Source organism: Myotis lucifugus, unplaced genomic scaffold, assembly GCF_000147115.1.
Source record: "Myotis lucifugus unplaced genomic scaffold, Myoluc2.0 scaffold_186, whole genome shotgun sequence".
NCBI lineage: Eukaryota > Metazoa > Chordata > Mammalia > Chiroptera > Vespertilionidae > Myotis > Myotis lucifugus.
The window spans coordinates 713,419-734,935 of NW_005871234.1; the positions used below are offsets into that span (position 1 = coordinate 713,419).

A 21,517-nucleotide genomic window follows, 5' to 3' on the forward strand; every position below is an offset into this window, starting at 1 on the left:
ACTGTAGTCCTTTCTCTTTCTCATTCGCCCACCTACCCCTATGGGGCGATGAAGACGGAAATGGTTCCTGCCTTTGGAACCACTGGAGACGGGAGGATGGAGAAGAATGGAGTGAGGTGGGTCGCATTGGTGGGAACTGGGGAATCAGGCAATTGATCTGTGCTCCTTTCTCTTGATTAAATGATAGCAAGTACAGACACGGCACGCTTCTCCTCACAGCCCCAGGGCCTAGGCTCTCAGTGCTTTTCCCCCGAATAAATCCTCTCTCATGTGCCCCAGGACCTCACGCGCTCACTTCTATCTCAAGCAACTTTATTCCAGCCATTGCTAAATGTGCCTTGCCTTCTGCCTATAACCAAGCCGACATCTCTCTTGGCCTGTGGACTTTCCCGTAATGCCAATGAGCTCTGTGCTGATTCCTCACAAAGGATGCATGATTATTAGAGATGAAAGATGGAGAACTCAACTTTCCTGCTTTACTGACCTGGACAGTAAACCTTGCAGACAGGTTCATCGTGAGGACTACAGTCACCATTTGACGGCTCTCAGGGCCCAGGCTTTTCCTTCCTCAAGCCTCTGAGAGATGTCCTTACACATGTCCAAAGGGAATTCCTTATCTGTTCTCAAACCTACCCTCCTCTGGAACCAGCAACCCTGCTTCTAGCAACCCTGTCATTTTCCCGGTGAACCAAGGGGACATTGGCTTGGCCTCTCCCAACGCCCTAGATGTTTCGTTACCACAAAATCAATGGGCTCACCTCCCATGTGGACTTTTGGATCTGTCCCTCATTTACATCCCCACTGCCAGTCCTCAGAGTAAGGGAAGTTTCAGCGTGGGTAAGGGTCTGTTTACAGACAGTCTACATGACTAAGTCTGCTGTTGTAACTTATTTTCTCAGGTTATTTCCCTCCCTCGCTGTCTCACCCGCTCATCTACACTCATCGGATGGCTTCTAGATTACAAGCCATTGAGGATCAATACTCTAGTTTTCTCCCCACTTTGACAAGTCACTTCAAGGAACATAGAACCTTTGATCCACCAAAGCCAAAGGAGAGCCAACATTTCCCCAAAAGTCCTCCTGTGTACCGGAACAAACCCGTGTGAAGGCAGCTAGTACAGACAAATCTAACCCATGAATATTTATACAAAAATCCTAAATCAAATGCTACTCAATAAAATCCAGAGGGTCACCAAAATAAGAAGACATAACCAAGCGGTGTTGATCCCATAAATGAGCTGGGAGATGTTTCAACATTCAGACTTTACTATATTAACAGGTAAAGGAAAAAGTCTAATCATTCCAACCTATGCTGAAGAAAAGCATTTGATAAATTTCTTATACAAGCTTACAATAAGCTAGAAATAGAAGTAAATCCCCTTAACTTTATAATTAACAACTAACATTAGAAGCACTTCTATTAAAGCAAAGAAAGAGATAGATGCTTTTATTTATTTACTAGAGGCCTGATGCACGAAATCCGTGCAAGAGTAGGCCTTCCTTCCCCCGGTTTCCCTTTGGCACCCGACCTGGGCTTCCCTTGAAGCCCTGGCAACATCCAGAAGGTCGTCTAGAAGGATGTCCAGTCTAATTAGCATATTATGCTTTTATTATTATAGATTTAGATCCTCATCTGAGGATATGTTTTTATTGATTTGAGCGAGAGAGAGAGAGAGAGAGATCTGAGAGAAAAACAACAATCAGTTGCCTCCCGTATTTGTATGTGCCCTGACTGGGAACCGATGTACTAGATGATGCTTCAACCAACAGAGCCACACAGCCAGGGCAAGACACACATTCTTACCATTACCTCTGTTATTCAACACTGTCTGGCTGTCTGAGCTAATTAAATAAAAAAAAACAGAAAGGCAAGAAAAATCAAAAGTATAACAATATAAATATTAGAGATAGCTCTTGGACAACTTTAATTCCTCCTAAGATTATTGTCCTTTTGAGGCGTCTCTTTCCTTCCCTGAGTTAATTTTGTATATATATATATATATATATATATATATTCTAGAAGCATCTGCTATCCTTCTTTAAGTTTATGAAGTTATTTCCACAAAAAATATATAAAGTATTGTCAACATTACTTGTATTTTAATTATTGTAAATTATTACTTATTTTTTCTCAAATATGTGGTTATTTCTATTTTCTAATTCCTAATTTTTCTCAGGAATCAGGAAAGTATTTGTACTTTTAAAAATCATTTTCCATTGACTAGGTTGGCTTAGTGATTTGTCTACTCATCCCCACCCCCTCAATCAGCAGCTCTTTGATTTAGAAAGGAATAAGAAGTTGTCATTATTGACGGACATTGGCACTGCCTGCAATAGAATATCCTGGAAATCAGCTGAAAAATTATCAGATCGATAAAACCATGCAGTAACCTGTTCAGACATATGACAAACATATAATCAATAGCTTTCTTATATATTAGCATTAATAAATCTAAAAATGTAATTTAAAACATATAATGAATGTGAATATTCATGTGAATTTATGTGAGGAATGTGAATAGTGTAGATTCATGAATAATGCAAGACTTATGGGAAGAAAGCATAAAACTTTATGAAAGACATAAAAGAAGACCCAACGACAGACTTACTGTGTTGGGATCTGACTATCTCAAAAATGAGATAAATTCAATGTAATCCCAGTCAAAATCCCCATAGGACTTTAAGAATGAAACTTTGCAAATTAATTCTAAAGCTCATCTGAGAGAATAAACATACAAGAAGAGCCAAGACATTTTTGAAAAAGATCATTGATGGGAGACTTTCGCTACTAGATGTCAAAACATATTTTAAGGTAATAAAACTTAAAATAGTCTCATATTGGCAAAGAAATAGACAAATGGACCAGTAGAATCCCAAGTCTAGAAATAGACCCATGCATTGCAACACAGCAAGGAAAGGGTTGACTAACAGTAATAGCTGTTTAGGACCTTCAGATAGCCATTTGAGAAAAAAATAAATGGTTAAAGCTTCATTTTACATGTCTTGTAATCCAGGTAGGATGAATATCTGAACAACACAAAACTAATATATTTTCATAATCTGGGGGTGGGTGATGAGTTGGGAAGCTTTTTGAACCAAGATACAAAACTCAGGAGCTTAAAGAAAAAAAATGGACAATTAAGCTACATTAAATTTCAAAACTTTGTATGATAAAGGCTAGTATGAATAATAATTAAAAATAGGTGAAACTCATAAATTTTCAATTTAGGAAAAGTTACTCATTTAGTGTGTGCCTCCTGTGCTCGGCATGTGTATCTTGCTGGAGGAACAATAAAATATTGTGAATGTAAAATGTAATTATTTGAACTCATATAAAATTAAAAATAAATGCATTAGAACATAAAAACAAACAAACAGGTGAACATGAGGTTATGGGTTAGCAATTCTGAAACCATATACTAGGATTGAATAAATAAGTAACTGGCTGGTAGCTGGTGGAGACCTCATTTTTGTCCTCCCTCTGAAAGATAGATCATACTATACTGAAATTGGTGTTTATTTTCATGCATATTTTCTAACTTTAAGTTGTATTGTACTGTTATCATTCTTTAACTGTTTTTCTAATTCAACAATTTTTTGAAAGATGTATTCATATTGACACAGGTAGATACAGTTCATTTTAAATGCTACATAGTACTCTATTAGATATCACAAGTTATATCCCATTGATGGAAACTTAGATTATTTCTAATTTTTCATAATTATAAACAATGCTAGAATAAAAAAATCTTATATGTGCCTCCTATTCACCTGTGGATAGATTTCTCTAGGAAATATTCCTAGACGTGGAATTGCTGGGTGTTAGGATATACATATCTTTAACTTTACCAGATACCAGCTCACAATACATTATTCAAAACCCCTGGGGCCAGGTGTGTTTCAGAATAAGAATATTTGGATTTTAGAAAGGCAATAAATACAGTGTATGCACCAAATATAACACTCTCAGCAGGGTTTGGGGAAGTATTCCATAATCAATATATTACTTTTTCTGTGGTGAAAAATATAAATATCCTTGTGATGGGAGATGAAGACAATAAATAGCTTCACATCAGGTCAGATTTTGCCACTGAATGAGTTAAGAACTTTCCGTTTCCAGAGCTTCTGGATGACGGATTGCAGATAAGGGTTGGGATCTCCACCACCCAACTGCCTTCTATAGTTGTATCACTTCATCTTCCTACCACCATGTCTCCATATCCTCACCCCTGTTCAGGAACATTCTAAAAAAAAGCATGATGTGGGAGGAAGGGACTACTAGATATTGAAACAGATTACAAAGATATGGTCATTAATCAATGTGGTAATGACTCAGAAACAGAATGATCTCGGACAGGAAAGGAAATCCAGAAACAGACCCCAGGATCAATGAGGATTTAATGTGTGATAAAGATGTTTAAAAACGAGTCAGGGATGTTGTGGGACAACTGGTTAGCCATTTGGGGCGGGGGGGGGGGCACCTTCCACATTCTTCACCTCAAAGTGCATTTCAAGTTGATAAATGATTAATATGTTAAACATGTACTCTCAGGAGGAAACATGGGTCAACTTTTTTATAACTTTGAAGGGGAAATCTAAGTATGACATAGCATCTAAACATTATAAAGGAAAAGTCTGATAAGCTGACATTGCAAAACCGAAAAAACCTCTATATGGCAAAAAACACCAGGTGGTCAGGATTGTGGTGTCTTCTCAGTATTCTTCCCACCGTTTCCCCATTGCATAGCTGCCAAGCAGTGAGTTTGGGGGCTGAGTATGAACACCTCTTTACTCCAAATTGCAGGGGTGAGAACTGATTGCTTTAACCTGCCAGGTAATCCTGGGGCCCTTGCCACAGCATTCGGTTCAGGTAACCCTGGTCTAAACAGCAACGCCTAGGCGTGGTCCTGGTGGAAAGGAATGACCTGGAATCCAGTTCAGGGCTCTCACGACAGGAGGCTCATGGGACAAGGTGCCTCACTCCTCGGAGGGGCCCCCGGGCGTCTGCTTCCTCGCAGTGTGGTGTGGAGATGTGAGACTGGGAAACTAGAACCATTCAGCCACCCGGAGGGAAGTGAGATTCAGAATGGCCTCGCTGCTGTCAAAAGTATCAACTTTTCTGAGTTGGTTTTTGTTCCCTGTTAAAAAAAAAAATTCTAAGTGGATCCTGAACAAAGTTAAAAGACAACCTGGGAAAATATTTGCAAAATAATTAAAGCCCTAATAAACAAAGAGCTACAAATAAATATGAAAAAGGAAACAACCTAATTTTTTAAAAAGGAGGCAGACTATAGCCACTTCCAATAAGAAGAAATACAAATGGCCAATAAACAATACAAATAGATGCTTATGCTCACTTTAAAAAATGTAAATAAAACAAAATGTCAACATTTTTTACATATAAGGTTGGGAAGAAGGAAAAATATGGATATTACTTAGGGCTGAGGATACAGAGAAACAAACTCATGTCCTGTGGGAGAGGGTGGTGTAAATCAGTGATTTTCAAAAGAGTACTACACGGTATTTCTATTAACATTTATTATATTTATAGCCTTTAGCCAATCAATTCCACTCCTGAAATGTTATGCTATAGAAACCCCTAAGCAAGAAGGCAAAGATACTGTTTTTAGTTGTGAAATACTGTTATGTCTCAAATATTCATCAATTCAGAATTAGTTAAATAAACTCAACGTACACCTATGCCTTAAAGGAAGTACTTACGGGCTTCGTAAGGGATGAAGAAATCCCATATGTTGCCATGAAAGACGTGTAAGACACATTGAGAGAGAAAATATAACTTTGTGTGGGGGAAAAAGTCAGTATCTCCATATTGAAGTGACCTGGAAGAACATCGCCATCCTGTCGGCAGAGATTATATGTGGGGAGTGGGATTGGGGATCAGGGGGGAGCCCCGGGACCTACACGGAGACATGGAGCCACTGTCACCGCCCCACCACATCCTGCCGGTGGGGAAGTGAGCTGCGCTCCGGTTCCTCCCCGGACTCAGGCTGTTTCACCTTGTTCCCTGCTCCAGGGCCCACGGGAGTGGGTGGTCCACGTGTGTAGGGAATTTCAAAACCATAATAAAACGGACTTAAAGTTGGTTTGTTTTCTATGATCACCATATGCTTTCAGAACAGGTCCATGACAGAATACTGCCCCCAGCAGGGAGGCTGCTCTCACAGGGACTGTGCCCCTGCACGTGCGATTCATCTGGTCTCAGGCCCAGGCGCCGCTCGCTGGGCAGGGGCTGCAGGGCATCAGGTGTATGATGTGGGTCCTGCCTCTGAGATCTCGGTTGCAGAGGAAGCATCCGGCAAGTGCGCTCGTAAATCCAGACACCCTCAGTCTCCCTGGGGCGCAGCTGCCTGCTGCAGGCCCGCCCCGAAGCGGCCCCCTCACCAGGCCAGGCTGGGCTCTATCTCCACCCTCCTGCCTACAGGCAGGCCCTCATGCTGCCTTGCACCCGAGGCCCTGCTGGTCCCCGCACCCTGGGGCTGTGGTGGGGGAACTCTTTGAACTTTGATCTTCCTCTGATGCCCATCTTTGCCTCCCTCTGTCTCCATGTGGCTCCTGAGGGGGTCACTGAACATTCCCTTCCTGGAATCTTCCTTACAACCTTGGACATGGCTGCTCAGATGGGGCTCTGGAGGCCTTTCGCTGGGCAGTCCGGGGTCCCTGGCTGTGCCCGCGGAAGGGGGTTTCCCCAGCAGGCTTCTCTGGAGAAGGGGTTCACTGGGGAGGGCCTTACTCCATCCGCTTTAAAAATAAGCACTTCATGGAACAGAAAGAAAAGCCATCCAGCCCGCCGAACCTGAGCCTGTAACCGAGAGCGGAGTGTGTGAGGAGAACAAGAGGGAGACCCAATTAATTACCGTAGAAGCAAAGGTAAGAGTTGGAGATTACGAGACCTATTTACAGGGGGAAATAGGCCCATCATTGAGCAGAGAGAATGGAAGGATTGTTTAGGGCCAGAAAGGCGTCTCAATGTTCAGATTCCATTCCCTTTCTGGAGCTCTGGAGAGAGGAAGGTCAGAGCTTGGGTTTGGAAGGTACACTTAGCAGGGGTTCGGACTGGAGGGGGCTGTTGTCCTGCGTCCATTCTGGGCCACATCCTGCCCCACCCGAGGGGACAGCACCGTGGTCCTCTCTGGGGTCCCTGTGTGGCTGGCCATGGAAGGGCGCCCCTGTGGGAGGCCCCCATTACCATCACAATGGCTGACGCCACCGACCCCATCGAGCAGCTGGGCCCCAAGTGCAGGGTAACCCTAACCCCACCAGCGATTGAAACAGATAGAGGGGGAGCTCTCCCACACAATGCCCAGGCCCCACTTCCCTCCTCCTCCTCCTTCCACTTCCTCCAGTCTTTGTCCTCTGGTCCCTGGGGTCCCCAAGCCTCTCTCATTCCAGCAAACACTGCCCATTAAATTCAAAACTGAGGCCTTTGGGGAAAGGGTCTGGCACTTTCTCTCCCGCCCTCCTCTTATCTGCTTCTAGTCCCCACCCCATCTGCCTGGTGAGCAGATAAGCCTGGCTGTGAGAAAAGGGGCGAGCGGTGGCTGCTTCACATCCGCCCCCCCCTCCCGCAGAGCACCTCCAGGCTGCAGGGCCTTCTGTGGACAAGGCCTTGGGCCAGACGTTGCGCCAGGCAGTGCTCAGAAGCTTTGGGGTGAGTCGGGTTCGCTGTGGCTTTGACAACCCCAAGCCCCTGTGCTGGACCCTCTTGTTTGCAGTCTCCCCAACCAGCTGGGAGTGTCTGTATCCTCAGAAGGGCAGGGCCTCATGCCCCCCTGGGTTCCCTCCGCTGGTGTGGGGAGAGAAAGCTAGGAATGATGGCTGCACTGCCTTCTGGTAGGACCTGGGGTTCGCGTGGGGGCTTCTGGAAGAGGCAGGTGCCGGAGTCCCAGGTCCTGAAGACGCTCCTGCCATCAATCACTAGAGGCAGAGGGAGGAGGCAACTGCTCAGAGCCCTGGCGCCCCTCACTGGAGACCCACATTTCCAAAGAGATTTGTCCGATGCTCAGCCACAGGGGAAGTTATGGAATTGGAGGGGAGCGAGGGAAAGGCCTTAAATACAGGACTATGTCTAGGTACCGGCTAAGTGTTTTGACCATCCAGCTCATTCACACTTCACCGCAGCCTGTAAGTTAGGGACGACTGTTCTCTCACTGACAAGGATTATTGGGGTTGGGGAGGTGCTGAAGGCCGTCCAGCCCGTGAGTGGTGTAGCCGGGACCGAAGCCCGGCTCAGGCATCAAAGCCCCGTTGCAATATCCAGACCTCTTCCCAGCCTATTCCCACGGCGTCACGCCAGCCGAGGGCACAGGCCGGCTGGGCGCTGCTGTGCCACTTCCATCCGTACTCACCGAGGCTTCAGATGTGCCCACCGGGTTCCTCACCGTCCTCCGGGCATATACCTGGCTCACGCCGGCTTTTCACTCTAACGTGTCTACACCTAAAATGCTCCCATGGCTTAACTAAGTTTGAATTTCATTCCTTCAAGGCCCAGCCTACTAGCATCCTGCTTTCTCTGAGCTGCCTTCCCTGACCAGACTGTCTCTCCAGCGGGCCGTGAGGCCTGCCCCCTCCCCTCCTGAGCTCTGGAACAGGCCCCCCCCCCCCTCAGCTTTGTTCGGCATCACTGTCTTGATTGGGAACCTTCCCATGGTGGGGCCTGGTATCCCAAACACATTGGGCCCACGCTGCCTCGCCCGGTGCTCCCCATACATCAGGCATTTCAAAGGTCATTCCTCTTGATGAGGATGCCAGTGTGAACGCACAAACAGGAAAACCTAACCAGGAGCTCGGGGTGTCTCCAAGGGCGCCTTGCTTGTCTGAGGGCAGGCTGTCCTCCCCGCCAGGCGTGGCTGCTCCAGTCCCCGGTGCAACGCCTGCCATCCAACCGCGGGCGCCCTGTGCAAAGACGGCGGAGAACAAACACCAGGAGACAGCACGTGGCTTCTGAAACAGGCAGAGGCTTTCTCCTTTAATAGCAGGTGAAAGAGGAGAATGTACAGGAGGAATGACATGCTCTTTACACACAGGAGGTTCTCCAATAACCAGGAGGCCCATCTGCCTCAGTAGCTTTACTAGTCAGTTTTTAAAAAGTTCCCTTTAGAGTTAAAAATGGACTCTCCTAAATTTCTGTAGTAAATGTGCAACTATTTGTGCAAAATAAAAAGGCCATTTCCAACATATGAGTGAAAAGGAATTGTGAATTTAGGCAAAAAAAAAAAAAAGAGAAAAAGAAAAGAGGCAACTGAGCCGCCAGGAGCAGAGCCCTGGGAGGAGGGAGGCTGAGGGGGTTTCTGCAGCGGGCCCAGCGCGTGTGCTCAGGGACCTCAGAGGAAGGTCCTGGCCAGTGCCAATCTCGGGGACAAAGGGCCCTGGGTCTGGACTTGCTGAGCAAGCACGTGCCAGGTGTGCAGGGCAGCGAGGCGGCGGAGGCCAGGAGACACTGGGGATCGCTCCCCGGAAGCTCTGCATTCCCTTTGCCAACAGGGATTCTGCCGGTTCCAGGTTCCAGGTCCTGCTTTCCCCACCGACCAACAGCTTCATTTACAATCTACTCAGAGAGACTTCCCGCCGAATGTTAAAACTATGCAAGGTCCCTCTGTTACTACTGAAACCTCAGGGTCCCAAACCACACTGTCCTTTCAGAAACATGAACCTGGTTCCCCCAAGAACTTGGCCAAGGGTTTATGCCAACTAGAAGGCTGGTAGGCTCCCAGCCACCCATGTTCTCGCCCTCTTGTTGAGGCTCCAGGCACTTGTGCATCTCCGGGCATCTGAGGCCAGAGCTCCGGAGTCTGAGGGGCTTGGGCACAGGTCCTCCCAAGGGCTGGCCCAGTGAGAGGCCTCCAGACAAAAGTAGAAAATCCTGCTTCACCAACGCAAACTTGGGCATTGCTGGCCCCTGATTTTACCTTCCTGTGCCCGGGAACAGTGTGTCTACAGACAGCTCAGACGGAGGTGGGCTGGGAGAGAGGAGAGCTGCCACAGGGTCACCTTGAGCTTGAACAGGCTTTTCCTTGGAGGCAGGGCTGTGAGCAAAGGGCAGGACAACCCTCTCTCGCCGCCTAGGTTTCCTCTCTAGCAGTCTTTCCAGGGGCAGGTCTGAGACCAGGCCAGCAATGCTGGCAAAAAGACAAACATTGGTGCGCTTAAGGTCCACCCCGTTCCCGCCTCACAGTCTCGGTGCTCAAAGCTCAGGGACCTCGCTGCAAACCGAGGAGAGGGAAGGAGGGCGTTTGGGTCCCTTTTAAGCAACCGGACTCAGATTAGTGTCACCGTTCCTGGCTTTTTCCAATAAAATCCAAGGCTTGGGAGATGGCATCTTGGTGTCATTCCCACGGGCCCCTGCCTTTCCTTGGCCTTTGAAGTTCTGGGGGCAGCACTCCTCCTCAACCCTCCTCCTGAGACCCTGGCCCACCCGCCCAGCCCAGGGGCGCCTCCGGAGGCACCTGCAGAGCGAGCACACGCGCAGCCCGGTCCCGGCTGGAGGAGGCTGCGTGTCCCTGCATATGCTCTTCCCGGTGTTCTCCAGTCGTGATGAGTGAAGGAGGGGCTGGGGGTGGGGAATGACAAAGGAAGCACTGCCCTCCCCAGAAGCGACTCGGCAGCTGACAAAGGAGGCGAGGATTCTGTTTGATGGGACATGGGAGTGTCTCCTCACATAGCCCGGCTGGAAATACCTGTGTGGCTCACTTGTAATTGTTTGTGATGCGCAATTATACTCTTGCCAGGAGCCCCAATGGGAACTTCCTGAAGTGTCTCAAAGTGCAGGCTCCTCTGAGTGGCCTCACAGCACAGCCCCTGCATAAGCCTCAGGAGCAGCGGGGCCAGCGGACAGTCTCCGAGCTGGTGGGTGCGGCTCTCTGAGCTCGCTCCCGAGTTTGGGGGTTAGGATCATAGATAGTGTTTCTCAGACAAGGCCCACAGATGGCTGTGGGGGTCTCAGAAGGGGATGGGAGCCTGGGGCCAGAGCTAGAGCTTCCGTACCCAGGATACGACTGAGGGAGGGGTGGCTGGGCCAGAGGTGGCAAACCACTAGCCAGGAGACACCCCTTCATGGTGACAGTGGCTCCATCACTAGTGGCTGCCCCCATGGTGCAGAGCTGGTGACATTTCCTTTAAAGATGGTGGCCAGAAAGCTGATTTTAAAACACAAAGGAACAATCTCAAGGTTTTACCTAAGGGTCAAGTAAGGGCCATTTTCAGACTTCTGGAATCTGACCTCCCCCCATGACACTGCGGGGAGGCCAGTCTGGGACTCTGTGAGGAGTAACTGGTGACCCGCGCCCTGAAAGAAGGAAATGAGATGAATGGGGAAGGGGCTGGGGCCCCTACAGTGAGCCATGGGGTCCAGATAGGACCCCTGCTCTATCCTGTCACAGAAGAACTAGCAGCAGAAGCACTGGGCCAGATCCAGGCTAAAGAATCTGCTCTCCGTGGGGGACCAGAGGGAAGTTGTCACCTTGACACCTGCCACGCTTGTCACCGGCAAGTGAGAGCGGAAGGAGGAGAGGCACCCCCAGGACTGTGTGGCCTTCCCCACACTAAACAGCAACGCTGTGCAGGCCCTGGCCTTGCATTGGCCCCACCTAGGATGAATGGGGTCCCCAGGGGTGAACAGGATATACTGTATCATCCTTTTGCCTGCTCACTTCCCCTCCACTGCCAAGTGCCCACTGTGTTTGTATAGTTAGCTGAGGCCCAGACCTAAGCGCCAGAGCCGCGGCGAAAGGTGCTCATCGTCCAGGACTGACGGCACCACCACCTCTATGATGACACAGACAGTGTAGCGAAGACTCCCAAGTCCCAGCCCAGCAACGTCTCTCGTGCTGGCTTCCTCTCGTGCCTCTATTACTATGGGGAAAGGTTATGCGGATTCTGTACACAGGTTATTAAAAAAATACATTTTCTCTCTCTGAAGAAGAATGCACAAACGCAGGGCCTGCCAGGCCCGGGCCGGACTGTGGGCCGCAGCCAGGCCGCCTTCACGAGTGGTGGCTGCTGATGAGCCCGCGGAGCTGCTTGGCCACGGTGTCAATCAACTTCTGCTTGTCTCTCTCGTTTTTACGAAACTGTGCAAACATGTTGTTCTTGCGGCTAGTGTCCTTCATCCTGAACAGAGAAGGAGAGAAAGAGAGCAAGTGTTTGAGGGGACAGTGGTGGGAGGGGAGCTGGCAAGGGTAGGCCGGCACAGTGTTCCCTAACTGCCACCCAGCTTCTTAGTCCAGAGCTTCCCCATCGCCAGGCTTATACTTGTCTATTACTCAGGAAGCTGTCTCCCCAATTCACCCACCTTCAGAATCAGTCAAGAGCCAGCGGTGGAGGGGCTAACCCCTATGGTCCCTCCTCACCCTCCCGGCTTCATCCCCTTCCATCCCCAGGTATACACTGTTATAGGGAGGAACCTGGGACCTGCCACAGCACTGGAGGTCAAGGGCTCTCACGGAATATCTAAGATCTGCTTATCACCTCGGAAGCCGTCTCGCACCTGCTGGGACCTCAGAGCTGGCATTTGAAAGGTAAAGCAGAAACATGCTCTCAGCCAGCAGTTCCAGGAGAAGGAGAATAACACCGTATAACTCTAAACCTCACTGCAGCTGGCTACTCTACTCCAGGCCTAACAAGGTTGAGGGCTGGACCTATCTCTTTTCCTCTGCCTCAGAGTGAGGACCCAGAGGCGGGAGGTGGCAGAGAGCCTGGTGCTAAGGAAAGAGATGAGCCCCATTCTCGCACTCGGTAAACCAGGGCTTTCGGCAAGAGAAGCCTGAGTTCTCAATGGCTGTCTAGATCTCAGGCCTTTGACTTTGGAGAACTTTCTATCACTAGGCCACACTAACGGTCCAGAGCACACACCTAGCATATTCCTCGAGCAGACCATGGACAGCTCTGAACAGTGGTCCTGTCAATGGAGAGACACAATGGGAAGCATGGATATAGAAAGTCAAGGGCAGGCTGAGGCTGCACAGCATCCTCCAAGTCTGACTACACTTTGCACAGACGCCAGGAATCTGCTATTCCCTGCGGAGGCCCATGCATGCCCCCCGGCATCTGTTGGTAACTGTTAACTTTGGCCCCAGCCTCGGCACACCAGACTTCTAGCCCTCAGCGAGTTCTAGTGCCAGAGACAGAACACTGCCCAGACCACTTTCTCCCTGGGGTGGGGTAGGCTGGGTTTCTCCATCATCTGCTCCCTGACCTCACAGCTCCCTGGGCTGCAAGGAGACAGGCTAGAGGAGCGGGGGGAGAAACCCGGCAGGGGGAGTAAACTCTCCCAGGCACACTCCTTTGGCCAATGCTGCCCACTGTTCTCTGTGAGGTGGCCCCGCGCTGAGGGGCAAATGAGAGGCCAGAGATCCCACCGGGACATTTATATCCGAGTGTAAGGTTCTGAGGAGCACCACCGCTGTACGGCTCTGGCTGACAGTGGGACGCCTCTCCGATCTAAGCCTAAGGGCCTCCAGGCAACAGCACCGAGAACCCTGCACGTACGGCACAGACACCTGCCTGAGGAGGCCTGTGTGTGGAGGGGGAAGGAGAGGTAACAGGTTCAGAGGTTTAGGTTGAAAAGAAAGCACAAGAGTCCTCAAGGCCATGAGGACCACTGTCCTCGGTCCTTCCCACATAACGCCTCAGTTATGTCTGTGGAACTGTCCTGGTTTAAGATTCTTTAACCCAGAGAAGGAATCCTTTTCATTTCTTAACTGTGCTATAAATCTAAACAAAGACAACACAAAACAAAAAGAAAGAAGAAAGGAAGAAAACCACTTCCTGATTTACAGAACATTTCATTTAATATCCTATGTCATCATTCACTTTACGACTCCTCACACCACCTAGAGACCAGCAGCTGGAGCTGGCTGTCGGCTCCCATGGGAAGCTCCCCAATGGGTAGGAGAGAAGAGGGGAGTCTTTGAGACTCAGAGGTTAGCTTCCTTGGTCATGAGGCCTGGAGTTGGGATGACTGGACAGATAAACTCAGGGGCCCCGAGGGCGGACGGCAGCTGCTGGTTTGTCGGTAGGACGCTCAGATACCAGAGGAGAGCCCTCGCCCTCCCCTTCCGCGAGACCAGATCCTGACCCGCTTTGCTATGGCCACCGCTCCGTGACCCAGGAGCATCTTCTCCTTCCTGAGTGCCCTCCCAGGTCTCTGGGTCCCCCCCCCCCCGCCCTTAAGAAGGGCCAGGACGAGGGGGAGAGTCAAGCTCTGGTGTAGCCGGTGGTAGGGAAGGCAGGAACAGGCCAGGAAAAGGGATGATTCCTATGAGGCTGGGAAATACAGGTTTTAGGGTGGCCTTTGGCTCAACTATGTTTGGAAGGAAGCTTTTAAACCCCGCTGCTGGCTTGGGCTAAGCACCTGGCTGTGTTACTGGCTGGGCCTCCAGGATGCTTCAGAGAGGCAGGCTATTCACCCTGTGGCTGGTCCACAGGAAGTGGAGGGGCCAGTACTTCTGGGTCATTGGCTGAAAGGGAATCCCAGGGCACAGGTGGACATATAACGAATATGACATCTAAGCACCAACTCAAGAGCCAACACGTTCCCCATTTTAGCTGGGCACTGAGATTTCTGGGATTAGGTCTTGCCTCTAATAGTGAGTCTTCTGTGGGAGATGTGGCTCCAGATCTTAAAGCCCTGGGCCTCACCAGCAGGAGGCGGGGAGGTGCGGAGGAGTTCTCTCTGGCGGGGCTGAATTTCAGGCCCTGCACCGGCAGGAGTATTGCGTGCATCAGGAAGCTGAGTGGGAACAGCCCTTTACCTGGCACTGATGGGGGAACACTCCTGCCTCCACTCCCAGCCCCAAAGGAATTGGTAAGCCAAGGGTCACTCTAAGGACCAAGGGTAGAGGAGGCAGCCAGCCAGTTGGCACCAGGCTGGTTTAGTAGATTAGTATGTCAGGGTGGGGACAACTCACAGGGCAGGGATTTTAGTGTAATCATTAGTGTCAATGAGAAACCAGAAGGACTTGCCTCAAAGTGATGAAAAAGGCCCAAGTGAATAATATACTTACTCTCTAGATATCCTAGGGAGGAAGGTCATTGAAAGAGAGAACCATGGGAAAAAGGTTAAAATGGAATATCAGTCTCTGTCTCGGTCTGGACAAAGTTGCACTCTGGGCTTCTAGTTTCTTGGCTCTAAACACATACCTCTGCATCCTGCTCTTGCCCACCCTCCATCTCCTCCCCTTCGATACCCCAGTCACACTGCATAGTGGGAAGGATACACCTAGCCTCTTGCTTAAGGCTCCATTCTGACCTCCTAGACTCGGGTCCTTGCCTTCTTAGGATTTGACTGGCCATATACATAGACTTGCCACATTGCCTAGATGCAGGACACTCTTCTAAGAAGCCGGGGTTCATTAATTTGAAGACAAGAGAAAGTTTCCCTTCTACATGGGTCTTCGTCTCTGGCCTGCCAGCTCTCAACGAGGTTAGCAAATGTCAGAGCCAGGCTGCAATGCCTAGGGGATCCCAGCATGTGGGTGATAGGATGGTTAGCCATGCAATGTTCTAGAACTGACTCACCCAAACTCAGTGGTAGCAACCTTTATCCACTAGTGACTACCTCAGGCAAGAATTAGATACCTTTTCCAACGTAGCTTCCTTGGGACAGTCAGCACAATAAAGCTCAATTTGTTAGGGAGCAGTGTGGAGTGAGTCAGTTCTGGTGAAGGTTTCAGTAGGTTCAGGAGTTGGAGAGATCACTGCTCTGTGGGGCTATTCTATCCACCACCACACTCTGTTCACCAGGCTGGCCTGAGCCCCACACCAAGGCATCTTCCTTCTCTTGTCATCTCTAGTTAAAGATATGACACCCCATGAAACTCCAAGGTAATCTCAGAGTCCAACTGACTCATACTTGGCCTAGCTTGTGGGTTTCATGAATTAAGAGGCTACAAGAAGACTGGCCTCTCAAATCTAACGATGGAGACTACTGACAGCACCGACGGCACCTTCAGGAACAGGGCCTCTCTGCTGTCTTGTTCAGGAATTGTCCACCCCCCACACCCACGCCCCTCTCCCCACTTCCCCACACAGACCACTGGGCTGGGTACTCACTTCTCGAGCAGGGTCAGAGCTGTCACTGGGTTTACACGGAGGTACTTGCAGTTGGGCTGACCGTAGTCAGCAAGGTAGGTTGACCAGTCCCACTGGATGAAGAGATCCAAAAGCTGTAAAATACCCGAATTCCCACCGCGGGGATTAATCAGATAGACAAGACAAACCCCTCGGAAATCCTCAGCATCCTTCACTACCAGCCACCAGTATACTTGCAAAATAAAGATGTAATAAGAGAAAGAATGGTTACAAACTATAATGCAACAGAAAGTTAATGAGTAATCATCAGAAGTCAGCCCTCTGCTGTGAGCCCTATAGAGGTGCTGGCAGCCAGCTCTGTGAGAAACAAACTTACTAACTGGAATACAGGATCTGAATATTCTTTATGTCTTCAGGCTTTTCAGTGAAAAGAACCGGTTTTTAAACTACTTGGGTTAGTTCTTTCTTCCTCACCTCCTTCAGTGCGGGATAGTTTTCTTTCATAATTAAGTTATTTATTTTTTCATTGCTTATGCTCCATTCTGGATTCCTCCCACATGCTAATTGGTTTTAACTATTTATTTATTTTGGGGAATAAGTCAGAGCTGTATAAAAAATATACTCAGAAGTATCACTCCCTCCTCATCCCAACTAACCTGTTCTCTTCTCCCCACTCCTTTCTACATCTTTCCTCCCCACCTCTGCAGGGAACCAGTCTAGTTTCTGGTTTACCCTCGTTTGTTTCCTTTGTGCCATGGGAAGGTCCGGGTGCATTTCCTGTACCCTCTCCCTTCTCACCTGAAGGGGAGCACACTCTAGATACTCCCTTGCACTTGGCTTTTTTCACTCCATGGTGTATCTTAGAACTCGCTCCCTAGATGCTAATTGCGCATTAGTGACCCTATTTTTTATTTATTCATACAAGTGCTCTTTTTATAAACCAGACAAGTCATTTTCAAGGCACAGACAAGACATTATGTTTGGCATTTTATAATTAAGCTGGCGGAACAGGAGAGTATCCGCTATTTAGAGAGTAGGACACATGAATAAATGTGTCACTTTTATTCAGTGATTCCACCAGTCACTAATGATGCTTTGCCCTCAAACACAGAAGCATTTGTTTATGGTATTTATCAGAACAGGAGAACTAAACTAATGCAGTAATTGAAGTGACACCTTATAAGCTACATAGGTTAATAAACATGGTAAATTATGTGATTATTGGTTATTATACAAAAACGTGTTGCAGTGGGAAAGGATAGGACAAGGAAAGACATTTGAATCAGGTTATGCTAAGCAAACTTTCTATGACAGAATCTTTTTCTTTTTCTTTTTTTTTCTTTTTTTGCCTCCTCTATAACTTTTATCTATAAGACTTTTAACTAGGACTTTGGCAGTTCTAAAGCTGTTTCTACTTCTACTATATTTCATTGTTCCTGCAGAACATTCCCATGGCTTAATAGTACTCAATTATAACTTTGGTTTCATGAAGGTGGGGGGATGGGGAGGACAAGACCCAGACAGCAGAAGCAACTTGCTGGAAATCACAACGCAGACAAGTGGTAGAGATGGCTCAATGGCTTATACTCCCCAATGTGCTTAGCTGTTTATTTTTGAAAAATCGTCATTGATTTGGTCTCTAGATTAGGTATATTTCCTGAGGCTAAGTCAAATTTCTGAACAGTCTTTCTTTTTTGCTACCATAGCTGAGAAAGACTAGAAACATCCAAATGAGTCAAAGTAAAAATGAGCTCAAGAGCGAGTTAACTGGACAGAGGACAGAGAACAGCATAATAGCAGAACAAATGCAGATTCCAGGAGAGACCTTCGGAATGAAATGTTGTTAAGATAAGGCAGGCCTCCTGGTCCTTGCTGGTGCATACCAACAGGCACACTTCTCCCCAGAAATGTAGCAGTGACCCAAAGGGATGAGTTGTTCGCAGGAAAAGGAGTAGAAGGAACTCTTCAGTAAGAATTATAGGCTCAGAGTCAATCAAATGATCCTGAGGTTGCCCTTGGTTCTCTCAGGCAGAAAGGCTCACACCCCCTCCTCCCCCCAAAAAACTCAGAAAGTAAAAATGAAGAGCCCAATGAGGAACGCCCTGCTTGGCCCCACTACTGGACTAGTGTTACCCAACCAATTCATATCACGCCCACTCTTGGTGAGGAGAACTGTGTTATACATCCTTGCCTTCGCCACTAATTCCCGTGATATGCGCCTCATCTCCCATGTAGAGGGGGAGCTCGCCAAGGATGGGGATTGTGCCTCCTCTTTCTGAAGACTTCTCATAGGTAGATTTCCAGCAGGCAGTCACCACAGACATGTTAAATGGAATTAAAGCAGGTGAACTGACTTTTATAGAAATGATATTGGCTAGATGATGGGACAGACTTGTAATTTGTTTCTCACAACAAACTTTCCAAATGGACCAAACCTAGGGTCCTCCTGACCAGAACTAGAAGGAAGGTTGTGTGAGAAAGAAGAAGACATCGAACAGGAGAGAGAATACCTATGACAGGTGAGAGGAAGCCCAGCCCTAGATATTTGATTCCAAGGGTCCAGGGAAGATACCTATGACTGGCGAATGGGAACTCAGCAGGTGTTTGGCTCTAAGGTGGCATCTGGGCTGGTTCTTGGTAGGCCGCATGGGGCCTCTCTCATGTTAAAAAGACACCCCCACCCCAAGAGATTAACCAGAGAACTTATATGCATACTAGAGGCCCGAGACACGAAATTCATGCCAGGGCCTTGGCCCCGGCCACCGCCCGCCGCCACCTCGGCCAGGGGGCCTCTGCCGCAGCCCCCGCCCGCCGCCACGGCCGCTGCCCACCGTGGCTTTGTCCAGAAGGAAGGACATCCAGTCTAATTAGCATATTAAACTTTTATTATTATATAGATATGTATAACCCATGGACACAGACAATAGTGTGGTGAAGGCCTGGGGAGGGGGTGGGTGTGGAAGCAGTCAACGGGGGCGGGGGCGGGGAGGGACATTTATAATACTTTCAACAACATCGCTTCTCGGCCTTTTGGCTAAGATCAAGTGTATAATACTTTCAACAATAAAGATAAATTTTTTAAAAACACACCCCCCGCCCTCGCCCCAATGCCTGCAAAGATTCCAGGGGCCTGGGATCTTAATCTGTAGGAACTAAGATAAGACACACCGACAACTACCTCTCTTTCCCCTGCAGTGGTTCTCAACCTTCCTAATGCCGCGACCCTTTAATACAGTTCCTCATGTTGTGGTGACCCCCAACCATAAAATTATTTTCGTTGCTACTTCATAACTGTAATTTTGCTACTGTTATGACTCGTAATGTAAATATCTGATATGATATATGTGTTTTCCGATGGTCACGACCCACAGGTTGAGAACCGCTGCCTAGAGGTTATTTTCTTTGCATGTTTTTTCCTTGAACAGACACACTGAGTCCTGTAGAGAACTGTGCTCCCAAAGCAGGTGTGTCCTTGAAGTAAGTTTGATCTATGAAAATATGAGTTTGGACTTTCTATACATCCAGGATAATTCCTCATGATAAACAGGATAGACTATACTATGATTTCAAATAACATGCTCCTCTGGTGCACGTCGCATATCATCTGACTGACAAAGTTCTAAACATGCTGCCTCTTTAGAACGCGGCTACTATGCAGAATGCGGTGTAAAGAGAACAGCAATTCACAGAACACTGAACCAGGAGACGTTTGTCCACGCCCTGCCTTTGACAGGATGAAACAGATCACATCATTATGAAGCATCTTTTCATGAAAACTGAGGCCCAGGTGCCTTTCAGGAGGCAGTTCAGCACCGCAAAACAGAGCCTGAGGCTGGTGGACCCCGGACTGACAGGGTGAGCGCAGATAAACCAAATCTACTTTTTTTGTTCAGATACAGAATCACAATAGCTGTCAGCAGCTGAGGGCAGATCAAGAGCTCGGTTGTGAAAGTTCACTAGAAACACAGAATTGACTGATGACTCATTTGTGCTTATTGACCAAGATCTCCTCCAACTCCTTGTCTGGGTCATTCATTCAAAGGAGAGTGTCTGCCTACCTTCCACGTATCCTCAGGAGCACTCCTGACACAGGCGAACGCAGGAGGAAGTAGAAAGCAGGAATTATTTTAACGAACCTAAGCTGAGTACTAGCGATGCATTGAGCTCTTCTGGGCACGTGAAAGGAAGAATGAGACTCTCTGGTCTTGGGGAACTCAGACTGGTAAATAACAGTACAGAATGATGTGAGTACTCTAACCGGGTGCAAAGAAAGTTCAAAAGAAGGACATCCAAACCTGAGCCAGGGAGGTGGGGGTTACTCTAGGAATAAGCGAGACAATGAGCAAGTGGCAAATGGCCTCAGATACTAAGCTAAGGAGGTTGAATTTCAGCCTGGAAGTTTCTCTGCTTGTGTTCATCAAGGCTGCTATCTGCTTTCTTTGAGACTATGGGCTGAAAAACTACAGCCACCACTTGTCTTTGTAAATAAAGTTTTATTGGAACACAGCCATGCTTGCTGGTGAACATGATTTAGGACTGCTTATGTGCTCTAACAGCTGAGTTTAGTAAAGACGGAGACCATATGGCCTTTCGTTCACTATCCACTTCTTTACAGAAAAAGTCTGCCTCTAGATCCAGGCCAGGGAGGGCGGTGTGCTCTGAAACTCTCTTAGATGTAAGATATCTAATATCTACTAAGTAAAAAAAGGAAAGAAAATAGCTAAGGGGGAGACCCTTCTAATTGTAAGGAGGTGGCAAAAAAGTCATTATCTTAACATGTGGCATCAGAATTGAAATGTGTTTGGGGAAATACCTTGTTTGTAAGACCCCCCAGGGTAGGAGAGAAGGGGAAGGAGCTTGTTAGTCTGTTTCTGGAGAGCAAATCTAAAGAGGGGAGAGGACACTGACATGCGTGAGAGGGTGAGGAAGCAAAGTCCTAGTGGTGTGAGAGCCCCAAACAGCTCTGGGGACCTGGGCTGTCTGGTAAGGATCTGTGTAGCATGTGATATAAATCTCCCTTAAAAATCACCCCCTTAGTCCCAATTTTTAAACAAATCTACTGTGCTCTCAATTGCTTGGGTGAATTTATTTTTTATTTTTTGGTGAATTCAAAGGCACTGAGTTTCACACTAGCCAGCTGCAAAACTACACTGTGGAAATGGGAGCCCAGGGGAAAAGAAGCCCGGAGGTATCTAGGGATTCACAGCAAACTGAAAGAGGCCTGGGGTTTTCCACAGGCTACAGGCCGGGCTGGGGACAGGTCCCCAGTTCCTTTGGGTCTCTATAAGTTAAAATGAAAAATAAGTTCTGCAATCACAGCCCCTCAGTAGGCTGGCTCTTGAGCCTCCCAGAAAGGCCTGACCTCTTCTTTTGCTCTCGGCTGAGTGGGGGCAAGGGAAGGACAGTGGTGGCTGTGCAGTTCTCGGCTCCCCTCCCGCTCAGCTGCCTGGTGGGTGGAGGCTTCCTTAAGC

At 48.2% G+C, this 21,517-nt stretch overlaps 1 protein-coding gene and 1 pseudogene across 4 annotated transcripts in view; one reads left to right on the forward strand and one right to left on the reverse strand.

Annotated features, from left to right (window-relative positions):
• Positions 1 to 8,954: 8,954 nt before the first annotated feature.
• EXOC6B (exocyst complex component 6B) overlaps positions 8,955 to 21,517 on the reverse strand; it is a 477,149-nt gene continuing 464,586 nt past the window's right edge. For all 4 annotated transcript variants that reach the window (XM_023760613.1, XM_006096760.3, XM_023760615.1 and 1 more), the window contains 2 exons: positions 16,068 to 16,180; positions 8,955 to 12,125 (listed from right to left, as the gene is read on the reverse strand). In XM_023760613.1, the coding sequence (XP_023616381.1) occupies positions 11,999 to 12,125; positions 16,068 to 16,180 (240 nt within the window). In that variant the 3' untranslated portion in view covers positions 8,955 to 11,998. The remainder of the gene's footprint in view (positions 12,126 to 16,067; positions 16,181 to 21,517) is intronic.
• LOC111827572 lies at positions 19,061 to 19,141 on the forward strand (annotated as a pseudogene).